At 36.8% G+C, this 24,448-nt stretch overlaps 1 protein-coding gene across 4 annotated transcripts in view; it reads right to left on the bottom strand.

Annotated features, from left to right (window-relative positions):
- LOC101016432 (NEDD4 E3 ubiquitin protein ligase) overlaps window positions 1–24,448 on the bottom strand; it is a 167,811-nt gene that overhangs the window by 72,036 nt on the left and 71,327 nt on the right. For 3 of the 4 annotated variants that reach the window (XM_021940592.2, XM_021940593.2, XM_021940597.2), the window contains exon 1: window positions 18,165–22,088. The exons of the other annotated variant lie outside the window; for it this stretch is intronic. In XM_021940592.2, coding sequence (XP_021796284.1) covers window positions 18,165–19,712 — 1,548 coding nt within the window. In that variant the 5' untranslated portion in view covers window positions 19,713–22,088. Of the gene's footprint in view, window positions 1–18,164; window positions 22,089–24,448 lie in introns of those variants that run through there. 4 annotated transcript variants of the gene reach the window in all.

Raw genomic sequence — 24,448 nt, 5'->3', positions numbered from 1 at the left:
ACAAGTAAGTGTGAGAAGGTGAACTTTAAAACAGATAAACAGGAAACCACTTTAAAACGGATAAAACGAAGCTGTGGTAGCTAAGGAAAGCTGGAGGCTCTGTGCCCAACCTAATCTAGAGTTTCAAGATACAGGCTGAATTTCAGTGTGTGTTACAATCACCTCATAGGCTTTTTAAAGACAGATTGCTGGGCTCTACCCCCAGAATTTCTGATTCTGCTGATCTGGTATGATGTGTGAGAATTTGCAGTTCTCAGGTGATACTAATATATCTGACCAGCAATACACATTCAGAAACACGTCTCTATTCAATGTTTGGAGAAACCAGGAGGAGTGAGCAATGATTGTTTACAGCTGAAGATAAATGAGCTGGCCATCTAACGCTAGTCATATAATTGGGATACATCTGGTTAAACCAAGTTCAAAAGTTTATTTCCTACAGAACTTTAGGAACTTAGATTTACTAATGTGCATTGTGGTATTCCAAGATACAGCATGTGGCATTATACACACTTATCTGTCAGTAGGGTAGGTTTTATATGAGGCATCTTACAGACTGGTGAGGACCACATTTCAAAAATATTGCTCCAGGGGAAAAAACTAAATTCCTTGGCATGGGATTCTAGTTTGCTTTTTTCCAATCTACCTTGCAGCCTTCTATTAACAAAAGCCCCCCAATAGCTGCAATGATCCTATATTTTGCCCTCTCAAGCTCACTCAGCACACTCTCTTCCTGAAAAGTTTCTTTTTTGTCTCTGCCTGTGTAAATCCTTTACTACTTATGAGACCCAGCTCAATGCCATTTCATTTATTTTTGTCTTTATTTATTTATTTTGAGACAGAGTCGCACTCTGTTGCCCAGGCTGGAGTGCAGTGGAACGGTCTTGGCTCACTGCAACCTCCACCTCCTGGGTTCAAGCAATTCTCCTGCCTCAGCCTCCCCAAGTACCTGGTATTACAGGCATGCACAACCATGCCTGGCTAATTTTTCTGTTTTTTGTAGAGACGGGGTTTTGCCATGTTGGTTAGGCTAGTCTCAAACTCCTGGCCTCAAGTGATTCATCTGCCTTGGCCTCCCCAAATGCTGGGATTACAGAGTGAGGCACTGTGCCTGGCCTCAATGCCATTTTAATAAAAAATTTACCAGATGAGACTACATTGCTAATTTCCTTCTCTGTAATTCTACTTCACCTTGTATCTATTTTTAACATCTGTATTATAGTTCTCTTGCACTCCAACCACATAGTAAATTCCTTGAGGTCAACAAATATTAGTGACTAGCTTCTAGAGTCAGGTTCCAGGTTAAGTTCAGGAGGGTATTTCTGATATCATGGAGACTCCAGTCTTGCATGGTTGACAAACATGCACATATAATTAAAACCTGTGTAAAAACTGTAAAGGAAAAGTACAAAATTCTATTCATGTAAATAGAAATGTTAAGGAAAACTTTTATTCTTTGTTATAGCCCAATGTGCCTTGCCTTTATAGTTTTAACATAATTTATATATTTAAGATCTAAAGATAAATTCTAAATGATTAAACATAATTATATATTTATACATTTATAAATACAAAATTTATAAAATATTAAATATGATGATTGATATGGCATGTCTTAATGGAAAATTGTGCTGTACTATCTTCGTCTTACTGAATCCCTCCTTTGTAAACACTAGCTATTGAGACCTGAGGAAGTACTCTAGGATGTGGAGGGAATTTTCCAAGAAGGAAATAGGAATAGTTCTAGCATTACAAAACTAAATTAGGAGTTGTGACAGGAAATGCTACAATATCAAAAGAAGATGGTATCAGATTTCCTTTGACTTTTCAGGCACTAGATTCTTAAAGTCCCACTTTGCCCATTTCAAAAGGGTCTATGTTCTACTCGGAGCAATAATCTTGAGGGTTAAATGACCTGCTCAACTCCCTGCAATCTGACTGCCTTCTTCAACCTGGCCAGAATTTAGCTTTCTGCCAGCAGTTTGACAGCCCGGTAATGTTTGGGCTCCAGACTGGTTTATTAATTCTCTGCCCATGTGTCCTCCTGGCTTTGACTGTGGCTTATGTTCCTGCATCGTTTACTGGCTTTTCTGCCCCAGGGACTGAATGGTGTTTGCTTCAAGTTGTGGGAAGTTGTCTTCCTTATGAAGGGGTGATCCAAGCTTTCCCCTATACTTTTCCCCAGGCTTCCACATCCGGTTCCTGACCTTTCCTGCCCTCTAGTGGCCATGAGCCACACTCCCATCCCTGGCTGTGGAATCTGCACATAAGTTGGTAAAGTTTGACAGATTAGAATATTTTACGTGAATTTCTATTATTCAAATGCCATATTATAACCCTGATCTTCCATTGACATTATCCCACAATTAAAAAACACATAGATGAGAGGTGAAATTCACAACTCAAGTGAACTTACATTCAGATAAAACTACCCCATTTGATAGTTTAAGTATCATCTAAGAATGTTTATACAAAGTTTCAAAAGGAAGGTTAAAAATAATTCCTAAGTTTTTCCATATAGTGTAAGGCCTACCAACAACTGCACATAGTTGGAAGTCACTATTTAGCTCACCATTTGGTTGTTAGATTTATTGCTCCAGACTCTGGTTATAATCATTTTCAAAGGTAACTGAATCTAAAAGTTATAAATTCCTGAACTTCATATTCAATTTTTTTCTATATATTAAACAACATAAGCATTAGTGGGTCCGAAAACACTATTAACAACTCAGGATTTATGAAAGTTTTCAGTCTATAGACTTTATTGAGATTATCCTCCTGCAAACTTCCTTAATTCATGGGCAAGCAGCCTTGATGCTTACAATAATTTCAACACTCTGATCCTTCTTTAATAATTTCAAAACATCTTATATATGTTCTTTGTCTTCCTTGCCTAGACTGCCCTATCAGAAGTGGGGATAATGTCTTCTATTCTTTTGTATTTCACAACAAACAAGTTTTTTTTTCTTTTTCTTTCTTTTTTTTTTTTTTTTTTTTGAGACAAGGTCTTACTCTGTTGCCCAGGCTAACTACAGTGGTACAATTGCAGCTCACTGCAACTGGAACTCCTGGACTCAAGTGATTTTCCTGCTTCAGTCCCTGAGTAGCTGGGACTATAGGCAAATGCCACCACACCTGGCTAATTAAAAAAAAAAAAAATTTTTTTTTTTTTTTTTAAAATAGAGACAGAGGTCTCACTCTGTTGCCCAGGCTGGTCTTGAACTCCTGGGCTAAAGTGATCCTCCAATCTCAGTCTCCTAAATGCTGGGCTTACAGGCATGAGCCACTGTGCCTGGCCAAGAAAAGACCTTCATAAAGTAAAATGTGTTTGTTAGATTTTTAGTATCTTTTCCCTATTCATCAACAAATAGTAGTAAGCACCAATGATGTGCAGTGATCAGTGAAAACAAAGATTTATTCTCAGTACAATAAACACGTTGCAAGAAGTATGTGTAAAGAGTGTACATATGGCCAGAGAATATTTCTAAACAACAAACAAAATAATTATCAAATGATTCCCAAAGCAGTTTTTCTTCTTCTTGTTAATTCTCCTTTTCAAACCTTGGCACAGAATAAAATGTTTTCTGTAAAAAATTTTACTTTTTGAAATGAATAGCCTTTTCTTAGTTTTTAAAAACATTATTTCAGAAGTAGAAACTGATTATTCTTATAATTTGATTACCTGGTTATCTGATCAAATGTAAGTTTAGCTGATCTATAAACAGTTTTTAAGATTTTTCCCAGGGTTGAAAATTCATGTAATTTTTACTGAAGACTATGACATATCAATGAAAACAGGAAAAAGGGGGATGTGGGTTACTGTTGCCTAAGAAAATAACTCAATGAACCCCTTTAAAACCAACATTTTCTTGCTTAAACGTTAGGGCGGGTACCAGTAGAGAAAAATAGGACCATTGGGATGGGGCTCCACTCCTTCAGCCATAACCACCTAGTACTGCAGCTTTAGGCGCTTTCCTCAATACACTGGATCATTGTGGAAGTACAGGGGTATCAATGTCTTGCAGCTCGAGACCTAATGTTCTAGGGGAACCCTGTCCAACAGAACTTTCTGTACTGATGGAAATGTTCTGTACTACTGCTGTCCAGTGCAGGAGCCAGTGATCACATGTAGCGATGGAGCACAGGGAATGTGTCTAGTGCAAATGAGGTTCTAAATTTTAAATCCAATTTAATTTAAGCTAATTTAAATCTCAGTAGCCACACGTGGCTACTGGCTACTATACTGGACAGTGGTGCTGTAGGAAATTTTTTTAGTAAAACAGTACTTTCTGGTTTTAAGATCTTGTTTTTAGTTCTTGCTATCTCTGAGATTCAGACATGTCCTCAAAGCTGAATGATGCCCCACCACTCTGTGTTCAGAATCATGACTCCCCCCAACTTTTTTTTTTTTTTTTTTTTTTTTTTTTTTTTAAACCAGTTTGATTCATCATACCTAAGAAAAGCTTGAGATAAGCTTTTTTAGGATGCTTCTGGACAAGACCTTATCGTAAGGAAAGGAGGAGGATCCAGGGCCCAGTGAGACATAGCAGGACTCCAAAGTGACAACAGGTGTGCTGCATATGCCTGGAAATACTGCTCCACAGGATTGGATTTGTTTAAGAGTGCATGGGAGCCATGCCCGGGAACCCCAGAAATACTGAAGAGCGCTTCATAGCTGCTTAGGATCTTTCATGAGTAGAAGAGAAGAGCTAAGTCAGTGAAATTTAGATTATAATTGTTATTTTGTATCTACTGGTCCCTGCAGACTGCTGAAGCTTGGGAAACTTACATTACATGTAGTAAATAAACAGATTTGACTAGCTTGCTCCAAAATCATGGTATCAGTATATTTCAGCAGTTTTACCACCTGTTGCTAATATTTATAAATAACATGCCAGGGTCATACCCAAATTAACTTTAGAAGGTTAAAAAATATCCTAAGAGCCAAATACATAATTACTTTCAATAAAGGGAGAGATAGCTATAAGAGAGCTTTACAAAGGTCCTACCAGACTGACAAAATTGAGCTTTTATGTATGTCTCAAAAAGTAACTATATAAATGTAAAATTATAATAGCTGAATTACTTTGCTTTTACCCTGTCAACAACTGCCAACTAAACGTTTTAATATGAAGATAAATTGGCATACTAGGATATACTTTCCATTGCAAATGTATTAATAATATTTTGTTAAAAGTATGAGGCAAAAACCCTGATGATAGCTAGAAGATGAACTGATTCCTAAAGATGAAGAGTAAGATAAAAACCAAGTTATAATAATGGTTTTTACAAAATAAGATGTTTATTTTAACGTTTTCACATAGAATACACTCATTTAAATAAAAATAATGCTATTAGTGAAAACTGCTATCTTAACTTTTTAATTTTTAATTTTTGTGGGTACATGGTAGGTGTATGCATTTATGGGGTACAAGATGTTTTGATACAGGCATGAAATGCCTAATAGTCACCTCGTGGAAGATGAGGTACCCATCCCCTCAAGCATTTATCCTTCGTGGTATCTTAGCTATTGAGAGCGCTGGGAATTCTTTAGTTTAAAAACTGAAGAGAAAAAAGTCTACTCTTTTATGTTTCATGTTTATGAGATCATCTCCCTAAGTCAAAATTTTCAATGGGGGATCAAAGAAACAAAAGGGTTTGCTTTGGAACTACCAATTATTGGATATTCGATATGGGGCTTGTGGCCCACATACAGGACTTTCTAGCTGCTAATTATTTGCTCCTGTTAATTTGCTGTATAATTCTTATTTCTGTCCTCCTTCAGTACAACTAGTGTTGACACTGTCCCTAATACATCTAATCAAAATTTGTGAGTATAAGTAAAAAGAATTGTGGCTTAATTGTTAATAAGGCTTTAGAAATCTTAGACTTTGATCTTTGCTTTGGTTTCTTATGAAGAAGTGCTTCCCCAGATTCGTGGTCTGTGTATTTTTACTTGACTTTTTAATAATGTGATCTTTTCATGCATTTCCCATTACTTAACTGTCCATCTGGATTCATAATTACCTATATGATTCCATTTGTACATCTATAAAACAATTATTATGTGTTACATATCATGGCACTTTACAGTGCCTTCAGATACTCTCACAATATAAGGTAGATAATGAGATCTACTCTTTATTGAGCATCAAGTATTTGCCAAACATATAAAATTTCCAGTACTTGAAACACTGTGGCAGTGTTTCATAAATTTCGTATTATATAAATATAAAAATGAAGATTTGGAAAAGCTATAATACGAATTAATAGAGTTACTTCAACATAGAGTACATTTTCACCTCTGCCCAGGAATGAGTAAGGTAGCTATCCCAAATGTTTGAACCCTAAATACAGTGTGGCAATTAAGGCCAAGATAAGATGTGGTTAGATGATAAATTCCAAATCTGAACTCTAACCTTTTGGTTTTAGGTTCCAAAGGAAGGCCTCAATTATATTGGACCCATATATTATCAAAAGTTATCTGATTAAAGAAAGAGAAAATCCTATGGTAAATAACTGACATGCTCCATTCCAAAGAAATGTGCATATCAGAAAATAAAAGTATTAGATAGACACAAGCCAAAAGAGATGTACCTGTCTTGAACTTTGTCAATACTAAAATGACATAGTGACTTAGAGATTTATCCAGTCAAAGCAGTTTAGAATTAATGTTAATTTTACCATTAATTTTGTCACAATTGCATGGTGATTTTATATACCTAAAAGGTTCCTAACCATCACAGATGCATTTCAACATGTTTATGAGTAGAATATGATGTATTTTTTTTTTAAAGATTCTAGAAAAAAGCAGCAGCGAGGAGGAGATGGATGATATAATCAACAAAATGTTGATATATTTTAGAACTGGATGAGTCATACATAGGGGTTCACTGCAATATTCTTTCTATTTTTGTGTATGTTTGAAATTTTCCCTAACAAAAAGTTTTAAAATATTTGGGAAAAAACTAGTTTATAATAATGTAGGGTGTTTGTAACACTTATTAAATAAAAAGAACTTAAGGATGAAATTCATAAGCAACATTATAGGAGGCAGAAAACAAGGTATGTGTTAATCAATAAAAGTAATCAGAAATAAACAAAGTAATTATAAATCACAAGTTGAGAGAAAAGGAAGGAAATGTTTGAGAGAAATTAGGTTGGCAGGGTGGCAGGCACCTGTAATCCCAGCTAGTTGGGAGGCTGAGGCAGGAGAATCGCTTGAACCCAAGAGGCGGAGGTGGCAGTGAGCCTAGATCGTGCCATTGCACTCCGCCTGGGTGACAGAGTGAGATTCCATCTCAAAAAAAAAAAAAAAAAGAAAGAAATATTTGTGAGAGAAACCGGTTCTCTGGTAATGTTTAATAATAATCCCTAAACTGTTTTTTCATTCAACAATGGCTATGAGACAGCACTTGATCTGGACTATATGTTCTTTAGAGTGTAAACGTTATCCATCAGATTGTAGTCAGCCCAAACGGAATTCTTCCTTTAGACAACTCTTGTTTTTCTTTCTGATGCTATTTTTACCAAAGTGATCTTTTCCAAGCAGCTTTATCCTGTAGGATTCTCCCAGTGCCCGATGAGAGTCCTTTTGGCTAGTGGTAGTAGAAAGGTGCTTTAAAATACATAATGGAGTTGAGCTTTGGTTGAAGTATGACATTTACTAATTTGTGTTTTTCAGCAAGTCATTTAAAAATTTCTGGGCCTTTCTACTTATTTCTAATATGGAGATAATCACTATCTCAGACAGTTTCCTATAATGTGGCACATGAAGAATGCTGTTTTAAACTTTTACAAATACAAGGCTAAGGGTTTAAAAAAGAATATACTGGGGCTGGGCGAGGTGGCTCACGCCTGTAATCCCAGCACTTTGGGAGGCTGAGGTGGGCGGATTATGAGGTCAGGAGATCGAGACCAGCCTGGTGAACACGGTGAAACCTCGTCTCTATTAAAAATACAAAAAATTAGCCAGGTGAGGAGGTGGGCGCCTGTAGTCCCAGCTACTCGGGAGGCTGAGGCAGAAAAATGGCGTGAACCCGGGAGGCGGAGGTTGCCATGAGCCGAGATTGCATCACTGCACTCCAGCCTGGGCAACAGAGCGAGACTCTTGTCTCAAAAAAAAAAAAAAAAAAACACACACACACACACACACACACACACACACACACGTTGGCTGGGCATGGTGGCTCACACCTGTGAATCCCAGCACTTTGGGAGGCTGAGGTGGGCAAATCACCTGAGGTCAGGAGTTTGAGACTAGCCTGGCCAACATGGTGAAACCTCCATCTCCACTAAAAATACAAAAAAAAAATAGCCATGTGTGGTGGTGGGCGCCAGTAATCCCAGCTACTTGGGAGGCTGGGGCAGGAGAATCGTTTGAACTCGGGAGGCAGAGGTTGCAGTGAGCCGAGATTGTACCACTGCACTCCAGCCTGGGCGACAAGAGCGAGACTCCATCTCAAAAAAAAAAAAAAAAAAATCTCTCTCTCTCTCTCTCTCTGAAGGTTTTCTCCAAGTTAAAAATCATACTTGAGGCTTCAAGTCCTAGTGACAGTGACCATCCAATATTAAACTCTATTAGAAGGCTGTTATGGTCTCTTCCTCCTTGTTCTATTTCCATACACATTTTATTTTATTTTCTTGAGACACAGTCTTACTCTGTCGCCCAGAATGGAGTGCAGTGGCTCAATCTCGGCTCACTGCAACCTCTGCCTCCCGGGTTCAAGGGATTCTCCTGTCGTAGCCTCCCAAGTAGCTGGGATTACAGGCGTGCACCACCACGCCTGGCTAATTTTTCTGTTTTCAGTAGAGACAAGGTTTTACCATGTTGGCCAAGCTTGTCTCAAAGTCCTGACCTCAAATGATCTGCCCACCTCAGGCTCCCAAAGTGCTGGGATTACAGGTGTGAGCCACCACACCTGGCATATTTCCATACACATTTTAAACAGGTTGATCCTTTTCTTCTGAGTGATAGGTATGCATATTTGCACTTCAGTGTATTAACAGGAATGCAAAAAGTTGAGAAATATGTTAAGGAAACCACATTTTCTACTATAGAGTGTTTACTTCAGTCTTTCTAGGAGTGCATATACTTTTAGAATATACACAAGGTATGTCAGACCACAGGTATGAAAATGAGGCATCTTGGCCGGGCACAGTGGCTAACGCCTGTAATCCCAGCACTTTGGGAGGCCGAGGTGGGTGGATCACCTGAGGCTGGGAGTTCGAGACCAGACTGACCAACATGGAGAAACCCCGTCTCTACTAAAAATACAAAATTAGCCGGGCGTGGTGGCCCATGCCCGTAATCCCAGCTACTCGGGAGGTTGAGGCAGGAGAATTGCTTGAACCCAGGAGGTGGAGGCTGCAGTGAGCCGAGATCGTGCCATTGCACTCCAGCCTGGGCAACAAGAGCGAAATTCCGTCTCAAAAAAAAAAAAAAAAGAAAAAGAAAATCAGGTATCTCATTTACTGCAAATGAATTAAATTACCATCAGCACGGTAAGAATTCTGTAAGTAAATATCACTTTTAAGACATATTTTACCTGGAATTTGCTCAGTTGCAGAACTTATATAAAGGAATCACTTTCACTCCTGATTTGTCACTAACCATGGCTGTAAAACATAACTGGGCAATCATTAGAAGTTTCTTCTCTGGAGAAACAAATTGACCTCAGAGAGAAGACACTAATACTTGGGGGGTTTCCCAACAGTGGAACCCACCAGATGAAAAGCCCAACATAATTATAGAACCTCCAGGCAACTTCATAGGGACTGACTCTCAAACATGAACAGCAGATACCTGGAGGAAAATGTCCAGTAACAAAGAGAAATAGTAATAACAACAGCAAAGGTATCAAAAGGAACCAGAGACAACACAGGACCTGAAACAAAACTTAAGAAAGAAAATAAACCAAATCCGAAGTAAAATATTCTCAGAGAAATAAGAGATTATATTCATAAAACAAGCAGGACATTAGGAATAGGAAATAATCAGAAACAAGAATTTGATAAATTAAAAAATAAAGTTTTAGGCTGGGCACGGTGGCTCACGTCCATAATCCCAACACTTTGGGAGGCTTAGGCAGTGGATCACTTGAGGTCAGGGGTTCAAGACCAGCCTGGCCAACATGGTAAAACCTCATCTCTACTAAAAATACAAAAATCAGCCAGGCATGGCGGCACATAGCTGTAATCCCAGCTGCTCAGAAGGCCGAGGTATGGGACTCGCTTGAACCCGGGAGGCTGAGGTTGCAGTGAGCCAAGATCACAGCACTATACTCCAGTCTGGGCGACAGAGTCAGACTGTCTCAAAAAAAAAAAAAAAAGAGAGAGAGAGAATAAAAAGTAAACAAAATTTTAAAATTAAAGAAAGGGGAAAACTTGGAAGACATCTTCCAAGAAGTAGATTAAAGAGGCAAAGAAACAGAAAACAGAAGAGAAAAGAAAATTTTAAGGTCAATCCAGGAAGTACAAACTTTGGCAAACAGGAATTCTAGGAAGAGAGAACATGGAGAAAAATACAGAAAATCTTCAAAGAAATAATATCTGACTTTTAAAATAGGCACATGTGTTACCTTGATAAAAGTTAAAAATTAAAAATCATATGGGCAATCATATATCTCAATGTTTAGGTGTTCACCTGCATTAAGTAGGTATATAAACATTATTATATATTATACTATATTGTTCTCCAGTTGTTTTCAATGGATTATGCTGTTTTCTCATTTCAATTACAACCTCTTCAAATCCAGGAAGAATATTTGCCACTTATGGCAGGCACATATTCTATTTTTGATAAATACTTGTTAAACTCATTTGCTTTGAAAGTGACTTGAGTTTCCAGTAAGCTCTGTGACTCTTTAAGCGGGTTCAGTCTTTTAGCCTTGTCACAAAAGTAAAGGTCATTCTTAGCTGAAACAGTTACTTAAAACTCCAGGAACTAGTCTGAGAATCCCAGCTCTTACATGAAGTCTAGAGGGAAGTCATTTTATAAAACAATGATAAACTGAAAGAAAGCTAGTCGAATGGCCTTTGTCTGAATACCCTTAAAGATCTCTGTCCATTCAACCTTCTTTTCAGAAAACTTGATCTGAGCCTCTATCCAGACACACAGTTATACCATACCCGTTAGTGGAATATGTAGGCTATGAATCAGACTTCACTGTGGAAACTAATCCTTGAGTCACGATCATAATATTCCACTGGCATTCACCCCAGGGACAAGGTATTCATTTAAGAGTGCCACTCTTCCATGCAAAGGATGAAGTATCACGTAGCTCCCACTCATCATCACAGTCACCACTCAAATATCCTAGTTTGGTTATCTGTTTGTGCAAGGCTGTGTAGTCATCCTCACCTATCAGGATTCTGCAGTCATCTCTACCCCATTCCAAAGGGTCCCTGGCTTTATTCATTAATTTAATAAATATCTATTAAGTGTCTATTTTGAGCTAGTCATTATTCTCTATACTAGGGAACTGTATTCTAGCAAATCTGAGCCCAGAAAAGATTTGCTTAATCCATTCTCCAGAATCCTTCTCTAATCAATTCTAGTCAATTTACATTTGCCTACCTATTGCCATATCTCCACCTTTAACTTTTTTCCTGCTGCATGTGCATTTAGTATCTGAAGTATTATTGATATGTTTTTAATGAATTACTCATGATAATGGCCACAATAATGGCATTTCAGGGACTCAATGGATATTTCGACTTTGAACTGTATTATTGTTCGCATCAAAGAATGGCCTTACGACTTACTTCTCAAAGTGTGTCTGGGGAATTAGCAGCATTGGTACAATCTGTTAGAAATACAGAAATCTCAGGCTCCCACTCTGAGACCTACTGAACCCGAACCAGAATCTGCATTTTAATAAGATCGCCATGTTATTTACATGCACATGAGAATTTAAAAATCACTGGTCCTGCTGACATCTTAATAAGCCATTCTCTAATTCCTTAATAAAGCATTAGAGGGTAGCCTACAAGTTGGACACAGCAGTACACCTGTAGTCCCAGCTACACAGGACGCTGAGGCAAGAGGATTGCTTTAGCCCAGGAGTTCAAATCCAGCTTGTATAACATAATGAGACCTCATCATAAAAAAAAAAAAAAAAAAAAAATTGAGAGAAAAAGTAAATAAAAGGAAGCAATTCAGGATAATATTATTTTAGGTATATCTGTACTTAACTTCAGGTATAACTATACTTAACTAAGTTTAGTTATAACTGAATTTAAAGACATGGTCTACTATATTCTTGCTTGGGTAATATATTTTACTACTAAGGTAATAAAAATGTTTCATAGTGTTAGGGTTTTATAATACCTCTAAGTCAAGAGAAGGCCTACGCTCTTTCTTCCCCAACAGATATCCTTGAGCCTAACTAGAAATGCCATGAATTTACTTACTTGTTCAAGGTGTTCTTTGCTGTGACTCACCCATGAATCGAGCTACACATACACACTAGCTGGTTGCTTGTCTAAGCCCTCAGGTCTGCTGTTCTTGTTCTATCCCAACAGTTCGCTTCAATCTTAGTGTGGGTAAAATTGCTTTTCAACAATTGTTCCCATGTTGAGTCCTTCCCAAAACATCTCATTGAACTGGGACAGATCTGCTCACCCCTTGTTTTGAAATTATTATATCTCTAAGTATCTGTCTTCATCTGACCACAGTCTTCCAATTTTACACAAGGAACAAAGGATACTGAACCAGACGTGTGAGCAATACTTTGGATTATTTCCAGGATATGCTGACAAGACAACTGGTTCCCTTTCTCAGCACTCATTTGCTCCTTCTGCTAACCACCTTCCTGACCTCAACACATCGCCTGGTCTCACCCAGAGACTCTGCCAAGCCCCTTCAGCCTACAAAGGCTCTTGTCCTGGCTTCTCCTGGTCTGTCTTATTTCCCTGTCACCTGTGATGTAAAGGGAGAGTGGATACAAATGGGTGAGGCCTCACAACAGCTAGCACATGGTAGGCTCCATAGCGTGGAAGAAGCCAGCAAAATAGATAGAATTGCTTATTCTCCAAGTAGTTTCTGGGAATAGGCCTTAAAACCTTGACTTGTTTTCTACATGGAAGCTCTATTTTGTTTTGTCTTATTTTTTGGTGGTAGACAGGGGACTGAGAAAGTTAGACTAATGCTGTCCAAAATGAGTTATGAATATTCATAAACGATTTCAAGTTTTAACTTGTAATTTTCTGTTTCGTTCATTTGATATTGCTGAATCTCCATTTCAGTTTTCACTGATCATACTTGCTTTTTTCTATAGTTCCAAGGTGAAAAAACAGAAGACTGTAACATTTATGTTTTTCTCCAGGAAAAAGAGACTGTACTCTCCCTGTAGAGAGGGAGTTTGTCTTATATATCTTATATCTACTTCACATATGCCTTCTGTATAACAATCACTAAATATATACCTTGCCTATACTATCTCATGCTAATTTTATGACACTGAGCAAGCAACCTACACTGGCTGTTTCTGCTTCCTTATCTGTTTCATTCTTTCTTCAATCTGGCTTTTAACCCTGCATTCTCCTGAGCCTACTCTTGCTAACAGACCTTCTAACTGCCACATCCAGTGGATACTTCTGTTCTCTGTGGTACTGCCTCCATGCTCTCCACGCCTCCATGCTCTCCACGCCTCCATGCTCTCCACGCCTCCATGCTCTCTTGGCCTCTGTGTGGTTCTTCCTTAGTCTCCTCTTTATGCCCTCTTCTACCACCTCACCAAAGTTGGTAGTCCCCAGAATTATAATTTATCTTCCCTTCCCATCTCATGTATACCTTCCCTAACATGTTCATCCTTACCTGAGACTTTGACTGTACTCCTGACTCCCAATCTACATTTCCAACTCTCACCTCTCTCCTGAGCCTTGGTCCTGTATCTCCAACTGCCCTACTTGAAAGCAGCACCACCAGGGCAGCCTCTGAAGCACATAAACTTAATTTGTGATTTCTTCTTCACCCTCCCAATCTGGCCCCTCTCCTGAGTTCTTCATCTTAGTTCATAACATCACTGTTAACCCAGTCATCCAAGTTAGGAAAACTTAAGTCCATTTATAATCCATGAAACCATGAAAAATTATCTTCTAAAAACCTTAAAGAGAGCACTTCACACTCTCAAATAAAGACTTCCATTGCCCAACTACTGACTCTCAGCAGAAGACCACCTTCTTTGTCTTCAGCATGAAGCACCAGGCCTAATCAACTCCGACCCACTTCTGGCAGATCACCTCCTCCCACATCCCCAGGCTACCCTATGCTTGAGCCCCACTGGACTATTTACAGTGTGAGATTCTTTCACATCTCTAGTCTTGCATATGCTGCTGCTGACACCTACAGCAGTGATTCTCAACAGGGCACAATTTTGCCCCTAGGGGACATCTGGCAATGTCTGGGGACACTTTTTGATTGTCACACTGGGAGAAAGGGGTGTTACTAGCATTTAGTGGGTGGAGGCAAGGGACGCTGTTAAATATCCTACAGTGCACAGGACAGCCCCCACTACAAAAGTGTCCAGCCCAATATAATAATGCTGAGATGGGGAATCCCTGCCCTAGAATCTCTTTGATTTCTCTGTCTGATGAACTCTAGTTTACCTATCAAGACTCGGTTCAAATGTCACCTCCTCTGGGAAACCTTCCTCTACCAACCAGGTCCTCTCTCCAGATGAATAATGTCACATCTTTCTACTTTTTCATACACACCTCTATTTAGCACATCACATATTAGACTGAAAATTTTTATGTTTACCAGCATGTCCCTATTACCAGAATGGGAGGTCCCCTAAATAGAGACTGTATTTTACTCATCTTTTATTCTCAGTGCTTGGGACAGGGCCTGGCACTCAAATGTGTACTGGATGAATTAAACAAGACACATCTACAGAGAAAACAAAATATTTTCAAGCAAACAACTCAGCACTCTGAGCCTGTCTGAAATTAATGATTCCTCAGTTCTAAGAAATATACATGTACAAATATACATTTTTCACCAACTTTCTAAAACTAGTCATTAACATTATGGCATCACATTTTAGAATATTTATAAATTACATTGGTTTTTATAAGTGCTGCTCAAAATAAATTTAACCAAATCTCTCTAAATATTCTGCTAAATTTAGTAAAATAGGGGCTGGAAAATAATGGAACATTAAAGTAAGTATATATTTAAAACATCTATTTTAGGAAGAACAATTAAATAAGAAAATACAGAAATGTATAATCTTGAGATCAGTGTTAAAGGCTTTGAAATAATTCAGACATAAGTTTATTACAGTTCTACTATACTAGAATAGTAGCAATTTACCTATTTAGGATTAAGTTACAGATAATGAACAAAAACTTTTATAACAAAAAGAAAAAAATGTAAAAAATAATTCTAATGAAAATATGAATATAAGCAAAGAATGGAAGACATTCAAGCTTGGGCAAAATGCGAATGCACATTAAATAATAGGGTACTGAAATCTCTGAGCATCCTAACAACATAACACAGGAGATTCAGAAAATAACAGATGGGGGAAATAAAATAACAGTAGAGAAAACTACTATACAGATTTAGAAATCTGAATAGCAATCATTTTTATAACTGTATACGTAGTACCTTAGTTCCTTAACCTGCTTCTTGATTGAACTGCCAAAATATTACACATACTGTTAAAATATCAAATATTTATTTTCAGATCAAAAGTCATTATATAGCCTTTACAAAAGTAATACTGTATTTCAAAAGGCATACATAATAAACATATGCCAGTCACTGTTATGTTGTTTGCTATGCCTGAAATAAACATTATGCAGACAGACTACAAAGTCTCATCTTCACTCTAAGTTGTAAACACAGAACACACACAGTGTCCTAGATACAGGTAAAAGTTCCCACTAGATTTAAAAACTCAGTCATTAATGAGATGTTGATTATAGAAAGCTAGAAACTCAATCTTATACTGCTAGAGACTGGTAGCTAAACATATAAGAAAAGAATGTGTAGACTCTCAGTGCTTTAGAAACCAGGGTCTCTGACCAAAGCAGTGATTTAATTTCACGACTGCTCAGTACAGATAGCTGACATTACCAAATGCTACTCTAATATCAACTTGTTAAATGTGAATCCAGACTCAGCATATCAGAATACTAACCCAGACTAACTGGAGTCATGGGAAATATTTTGGGAGCTGTTTATTTATAAATGAGTTACAATATAACACTATAATTAGATTAATATATAATTATTGATAAACACAGGATTATTTCTAAAACCCATCATTGTTGCCACTACTATATTTAGAAAAAGCAACACTAGAATCTTCTTCATAAAACAAGCCTTGATTTATCAATTAGATCTATTTAGATATAGTATAAATTAAATTTAAGTGTCACTGTATGGTTTACAATGCTTTTATAAACATTAAAAGGGGGACAATTTAAATCTCCAGCAAACTGCACACTTCTGAACTACTTTATAATCCAATAATCTACCAAAAGATAGAATCTGCACAAAGTTATACATTTGATTGTCACAAAAAATATTTAAGTTAGCTTACCTAAGCATAAATAAAACCAGTAACAATGGATATTTTTAACAATGCAAAAGGCATTTGATCCACATTTCATTAAAAAACACATTTAAAATACTCTTCTCAAAAGCATCCACAACAAACTATAATTATTACCATAAAATAAACTATTTTAAGGTATTTCTACAAATATTTATACATGAATTATTCCTTTCAGGTTAATTATTTCATTACGTGTAAAAGAAATTTATAAGTAACATTAATTCAATTAGCATAGTATTAATGTTTCTTCTCAGTGCCATTTCATTTCTTCCTTTTAGGAAGAAAAATAGTTGATTGGATTATAATCTCCTAAAAGCTGGTTTTAGAAAAGTTTCCTAAATGGAATTAAAAATTGTAAAATATAGATCAGAATTTGAAATCTGATCTTTTTTTATCCTAGTAAAGTAGTGGCTTATATTAACATCTGGGCATTGGTAACAATTGTTATATTTACCAGATTTCAGAAGACAGAAAATAAACTAGCAATTACTATTTTATTCACCTAAAGCTACTTATCCAGAAGATTTTTTGTTTTAATCTTTAATAAACATACTGGATGTTACAAAAACACAGATAAACAGATAAGGTTTTTTCCCCCCAAACTATTATGTACTGTCATGTAAAATTGCTTTAGTTAGAAAATTTTTTAAATTTCTTGGAATCTGGCAAAACATTCCAAATACAGAAATTTTAAAATTCTATTTCAGTTCAAACCATTTTAAATACTTTGGAAAGGCCAAATTACATAAAGAACTTTTGGCTAAGATTCAAGCGTTAAATTACTAATATAATAAAGTTGAATTGTCAAAAATGAAAAGGTAAATAGAAAATTGTGGGAAATGCCTAGCAATTTAAACCAAATTCAAAAATATTAAAACTTAGAATTCAATATTGTTGAGTGAGTGAGTTACATTTTAGAAGGCAGTATTAACTCGTGGCTCAAGAAAAATAGGGTGGAAACAAAATTCCATAGTTAAGAGTATATACAAATGCAAATGCCATTTATTTTTCCTCTGCTTTAAACATGCAGCATAATAGTTTTTATGAATGATCTGATCAATACATGTATTTTAGAGATACAGTTCCTCTATGATAATTTATAACAAGATCTTCACACTTTGATATGGGTATTTGCTTAATATTTTAAATAAGCATTCTAAATTTTACTCTATTTCATAATGATTAAGAAGGGGAGAAAGCAAAATGATGATTTTGAAAATAGGAATAAAATACTGAGCTACAAAATAGAATACTATACCATTTAAAGGAAAAAGATACCAAGATAAAATCTTATGAAATAGACTGTTATTCAAAGTTTGTTTTTATGTTGTAGAAAAGTTTTACAGCTTAAATCACTTCGGAAGATTTTTAAAAATACACATTTTGTACATTGGTAAAATAACAAATACAGTAAAAAACTATACTTAGGGTTCTTCAGATTTACAAATATAAAATTTATGACTACAAAGTACTGCTAGCTAAGGACCAGGAAAATATATAAAACTGCTTGGTTATAACAATAAATTTTCTCCAAATATTTCATTAAGTTATTCTCGTATAAATTAATATTTACCAAGATCAAAGGAAACTTACCTTGCAAGAATTAGACAGTTCATTTGTGCAATCTCTGTTGCTGTCTCTTGATAAATTATCCACTTTACCTTCATTTCCAGATGCAAACTTTATGAGTAACTGAGATGGTCCCCCTTTAGAACAATTGTGCTTAAGGCTGGATAGACAGGAAATATTTGGATAAGCTCCTCCCAATGAAATACTTCTTTGTAAAATACCATGGTTTTTGTTCATCTGTGAATTTGGTCTTTCCAATTCTCCATTGATATTTATTTGATAATCTACGTTTTGGGAGGATGGCAAACATGCAGATGTCCTATGCGTGAGCTTAATATACTCTGAATCAGAATTAAGCTTAATTTCTGACATTTCTGGTTTACAATCACCATTTGTTGTTTCACAATCTAATGTAGTTGTTTTTTGTTGGGTGAAATGCACTGAAACACAAGAATATCCTTCAGATGACTTTTCACAGACAGTCTGTTTGGGAGTATTATTTGAAAGAACAATTTTCTTCTGTAACGAGCCCTTCCTGTGAAGTGGCCGTATGTCTCTTACTTCTCCAGGGGTACAAATTGTTTTAGATAACCGAAGTCCATTGACAGCTGTTGAAAGAAATCCTTTAGCACCAGTGCCATCCTCATTATGTGCAATTTCACTAGGAGAAATAATAAACTGGTGTGAAGTTTGATAGGATCCTTTGCTCAGAAGAGTACATGGACTTGTTGGAGAAGTCGGTGGGGTATTTGAAGGACTCCTAGGAAAAATGACTAAGGAGGAGCAACGTTTTAGTGGAATTTTTGTGTTCCTGCTCACTGGCAATTTCATAATCTCTAACCCATGTTCCAAGTCATCCTGGACAAAAGGATCTGTACTTGTACTTCTCGAAAAAATTTCACATGGAGTAGTATTCCTGTTTGGCACAATTCCACTGGAGGTGCTGTCAGAAGGTAAGTTTCCACCCAAAAAAGTATCATCACTTGGTGGCAACGTATAACTACTACTGTCACTGATGACACTGTTAGTGTATGAACCTCCACTTGTGATACTTGCACATGACCCGAAATCACTACCGTTGCTGCTGTAAGATCCATTATCACTGGTTGAAAAGTTACTAAGGCTACCACTACAAATGGCTGGACTGCTTACAAGGTTACCATCATTCACTGCATTCAATTCACTATCGACCACAGCACTGCTGTAAATACCATCCTTCAAGATACCAGTAAATGAAGCATCATCACTATCAGCTAAGACATTGCTAGACTGAAGATATCCACTGTACCTTGTTGGCTGTAGTGAAATCTGTAGACAGCTGCTCTTTTTATTAACATTTTCAGATGAGGGAACAGACGATCTTTCTTGAGACTGAACGTTTTCCTTTATTAACGGAGCTAGTGCAGTCTGTCTGGGAGTCAGCTTCATTTGAACAACGTTAGACGCTGAAATCCGTGTTGGTCTCTTGAAGCACATGTGAACATGGCTATCCAAGTCATCTCCGGAGGTTTCTGACAAAGGGTAAGTATTGCTTCTTCTGGCTGCAAAGTGCAATCGTAAGCTTTGTGCCATTTGTTCTCATTTCCAAACATGTTAAGGGCTGAAAGTCATAACAAAGATCTCTGTCCGTAGACAGGCTAGAAGCAGCTGCACTGCATCAAAAGAAAAAATCATCTGTGGTGCCTAAAAGAGCTATTAAGCTGTAGTCTTTATCCTAAGTAAAACATTAGATACCAGATATCATAGGAAGAAAAAGACGACCCATTCCAGAGACTGACGTTTCCAAAATGTCTTGAATCGCTTGTAGTCAAAATGCCTTCACTTACAAAGCACTTGATTTCCAGCGACCTTTAAGCTGAGCTCAGCTGCAGCACACTGACTCAAACACAGCCAACCTTGTTTCAATTATACCTTCTCCAATTTGCATGAATGAGTAACACAAGAACAACAATCTTCTAACATTTCATGTTGAAACAGTATTTTTTCACCCCAGCTCTACTAAATGAACATTTAACTATGTGAATCGCAGTGCCTATACTTTCTCCAGCCAACTTTGACCACTAATATTTTTACCCATAGGTATAGAATTACAGGAAGTTGGTAGGAACGAAACCCCATGTAATTAAGTATCAAATCAAAGATTGAATTTCCAAATAGTAGTCATACTAGGAATCTAGTCAAGTTAGTTAATATAGGGACTGTTCATTTTTTTTTTTAATTTGTGAATTCAAACAGTTCTGTAAATTTGGAAATACCAAAACTTTAGGATGAATTAAAACTTTAGCACTACATCAAACAGATACATATTTTAGCTTCTAAAGTGCTAATTACATAAAAAATGAAAGCTTAAGGACAGAACTACAAAATTAACCTATTAATACCATTGCAAAACTGAAGCATAGTTTCGAGAAAAGAAGTTTAAGAGAAGCTGTCACTAAGCATTTTCTCCTGTAATTTTAAGGCCTTTTCCAGCCAAGTAGAACAGTCTTTAAATGATGCCATTTATATTTTGACTATTAAAACTCTGCCAAGAAATAGCCTAAGCAAACATTCCAATAAAAATATATGCAGATTAGAAAAAAAAAAAACTATACCCCAAGATAGTTTGAACACATAGGATATTTTATTCCACTGTCTCTGCAATTCATTCACTTAACAGAGTGTTGTGGTAAGTAAAGAAGTCTAAAAAGGATTTAACACATCAAATAAACATATCTCAATGCCAATTCTGTTCTGAAAAACTCTAAGAGCTCTTTGCTGGCCCCTGCTGGTGCTTTGAAACAATCCATTTAGATGTTTGATATCTATAAAGAAATACAAACCAAGCTGTACATTTCTTTATATAAACAAAGTACATACTTGTTTACATTTTTGAGAGCTAGCCCTGCCCTAGAGGTGGAATTGCTCAGCAGTGCTGATAAACCTTCCACAGTAGAGAACAGTGGACTGTTTGTCCTTTTAGAGGTTGTGATTTTGTATATATTTTTTCTGCTTTGTATTTATTTAACCTTTATTTTCAGTTTACTGGGTAATAAAAATTTAATATTTTAATTTCTCTCCCAAATGCCATAGACCAAGGTTGGTATTCTATTTGAAAGAAACAAATTTATTTTTAAATAATACTCTAGGGTATATTTAAACCCCTTACCTAAATTTTATAGCTGGAACTCCAGTAATAAATATATACTGGCTCATTCATAGGAAAGTAAAAGGTAAAATAGTTCCGTTGTTTATACCACATGCTACTACACCCAAGTTGTATTTTTCTAAGTAAGTTTTTTTTCCTAAGTAAAAGCAAATATGTAAAACATATACTTTGTTTTAAAAAAACTGCTTAAGATACATCTGTTTTCGATCAGAATTTTCTAAACAGATATTTAATCAATTAAGACACAACAAAATAGAATTATGGGAATTTATTGAATTATATTTGACTAGAATGAAACAGCACTGTGTTTTCAAATGTGTACAATAATTGGAAATTTAGTAATACAATTATGATGTTATTTTGGTTTTGTATAACCTATCTCCTTTAAGATTTTACAGACTTCAGCCAACATTCCCTTAACATCTTTTTCTTTTAAATAAGGAGGAGTCCTGTTTTACTCTGCCTTCAAATGACTTCAGCTTGCTTTCTGGGATTAAGTGTGGGGTCTAATAACTCAAAGAATGAATCCCTTCTAATAGGCTAATCAATGAGATCTAATTGTTCATGCCTGTGGCCTACAACTTCCTGGAAATAAGAAAAGCTCCTCTGATTATTAACATATAAAATAATGAGCTCCAAGTATTTGGCCAGATAAATGTCTTCCCTTTGATAAGCTTCACTATAAGCATCAGTTCCATGTCCCCTAACTAGATTTTAACTTTCCGGAGGGCATGGACCGTAACTACACGGTTCTTCTGGGGCTCCTGAGCTTGTCCTGGGCACAAAGTAAGTACCAAGAGACACCAGAGAGAAGTCTGGATGGATAGATGGTCTCACCACAGGCACTCTGAATGCCTGACGCTTTCTTTCAGGATTTTTGTTGTTGTTGCTGAAGTTGATCCAGCTGCCAGTTATAAAGAAATATCAAGAAGCGCTGCAGGTGGACAAGAAGGAATGACGTTTGAAAAATTTACAGAGAGGGTCTCAGCCAAGGAAAAGTAAGGTAAGAGAATCACATGCACTTCCTAGCACTCTAGTCTGAGTTTAAATTCTAGGGAGGCTGAACAGTTTGCACTGCTGGCTGAGGTCTGAACATAGGATCTATACTGCTATTACAGCAGTTGCATGGAAAATCGGGGAACTTGCTATAAAACGTAATTCCTCAGTCCAGCAAATACCAAACAGGAGTGTTAACCCTAACCTTAAGAGTAGAAGAACTGGAGGGACACGGCAGCCCTCATCTGGAAAGAATCCATGCACATCCTACATAGAATTGCATATTCTGGAGTGAAACAGATTGAAGCTAAGAACCCCACATTCTGAGCTGTTGGTTACTGATCATCTACACGGAAAATAATGTAATTATCTACATGGTGTGGATAGGCTCTGGGTAATCTTAATCATTGACTGAACTTTGAAGGCCAAAGTCAGCTGCGGCGGTTAATTGTATGTATCAACTTCGATAGGTTATGGTACCCAGTAGTTTGGTCAAACACCAGTATAGACATTGCTATGAAGACATTTAGACATGATTAGCATTTACATCAGTAGACTCTGAGTACCGCACATTACCCTCCACAATGTGTGGGGGTCTTACCCAATCAGTCGAGGGCTTTGAGAGCAAACACAGGTTTTGTAAGAAGAAGCAATTCTGCCTCAAGACTACAATGTAGAATCCCTGCCTAAGTTCTCAGCTTCCTGGCCTGCCCCGCAGATTTCAGATTGCAGTCTTCACTATATACATACATAGTGTGGAAATATATGTATTCATATATTACACATAATTTCATATATAAAATGTATGAAAAATAAATAATACATAAAATATATACACAATCTATTGTTTCTGTTTCTCTGGAGAACCTTCATTAATACAACTGCTAAATGTGAGAAGCACAAGGTCTCCACCCAGAATATAGGCAGCTCCTAAAACCGGTGGCTGAATGTGTACAGGTGTATGTCTTAGACTGGTGACACAGTGCTAACTTTTGCATTGGTGGGTAGAATTTTTTTAAGGCACATCATTCTGAAATGTTCTGTCATTATTGCCACCACCACCACTACCATCACCATAATGAAACGACTATATTTTAAAACCCTCAAGTCTTAAAATTGGCTGGAAAACAATGATATAAGCCTAGTCTTTCTTGAAAGCAAATATCACTTATATTGCAAACGTTTTCCAGATGACTAAAGTTGTTTCTGCTTAATATTATACTTGTGTTTTTCACCCTCCATTTTCAAAGATAAATTGCTAGGAAAACGGTACACTTTAAATTTAGTTGTGAGTGCCTCAGCAGAATAAAGATGGAATGACATTTATAATAACATAGATCATTTGTTGCTATACAATCAGGTCTGTTACTCCACCAATGGCTATAGTTTCTATAACATCTCAAGTCATCTCTATACCTCCCTTACCTGCTGAGACTAGCAACAAATCAGAGGACTAGAATGACACACACCACCCTGCTCTAATCATCTTGGCTCTTTGTTTTGCTAGTAAACCAAGTTTCTCGAGAAAAGCTGTATTTCCCATGCACAGAAGAGCATCTAACACAGTAGATAAACTAAATGGTATATCTTAGCTAACACAAAATATACCATATCAGACAGCTACAAATGCGTAAATCCATGAATGTTAAATAACACTTTATATTTGTATCATGATAAAGAATTTTCCAAGTATTTTCATAGTCACTGTCTCATTTTATCCTCACAACATGCTTATGAGATAGGCAGGGCAAATATTGTTGTCCTCATTTTTCAAATGTGAGAAGGTATTTTTAGAAGGCCTGAATAATTTGTTTAGGGTTACAAGCTAATGCACCCAAAGAAATGCAGGATTATAACAGAATTTCTTAGTCCTTAGTGTGGGGATCTATAACAACTTTTTTTTTCCCCCCGAGATGGAGTCTCACTCTGTTGTCCTGGCTGGAATGCAGCGGCATGATCTCAGCTCACTGCAACCTCCACCTCCTGGGCTCAAGCAATTCTCAAGCCTCAGCCTCCAGAGTAGCTGGGACTACAGGTGTGCACCATCACGCCCGGCTAATTTTTGTATTTTTAGTAGAGACAGGGTTTCACCATGTTGGCCAGGCTGGTGTCAAACTCCTGACCCCAGGAACATCTCCTGATCCGCCTGCCTCAGCCTCCCAAA

Source organism: Papio anubis, chromosome 7 (genome assembly GCF_008728515.1).
Source record: "Papio anubis isolate 15944 chromosome 7, Panubis1.0, whole genome shotgun sequence".
Classification (NCBI taxonomy): Eukaryota; Metazoa; Chordata; class Mammalia; order Primates; family Cercopithecidae; genus Papio; species Papio anubis.
Note: the sequence above shows the minus strand (reverse complement) of the source record. Positions and strands in the feature narration are given on the sequence as shown.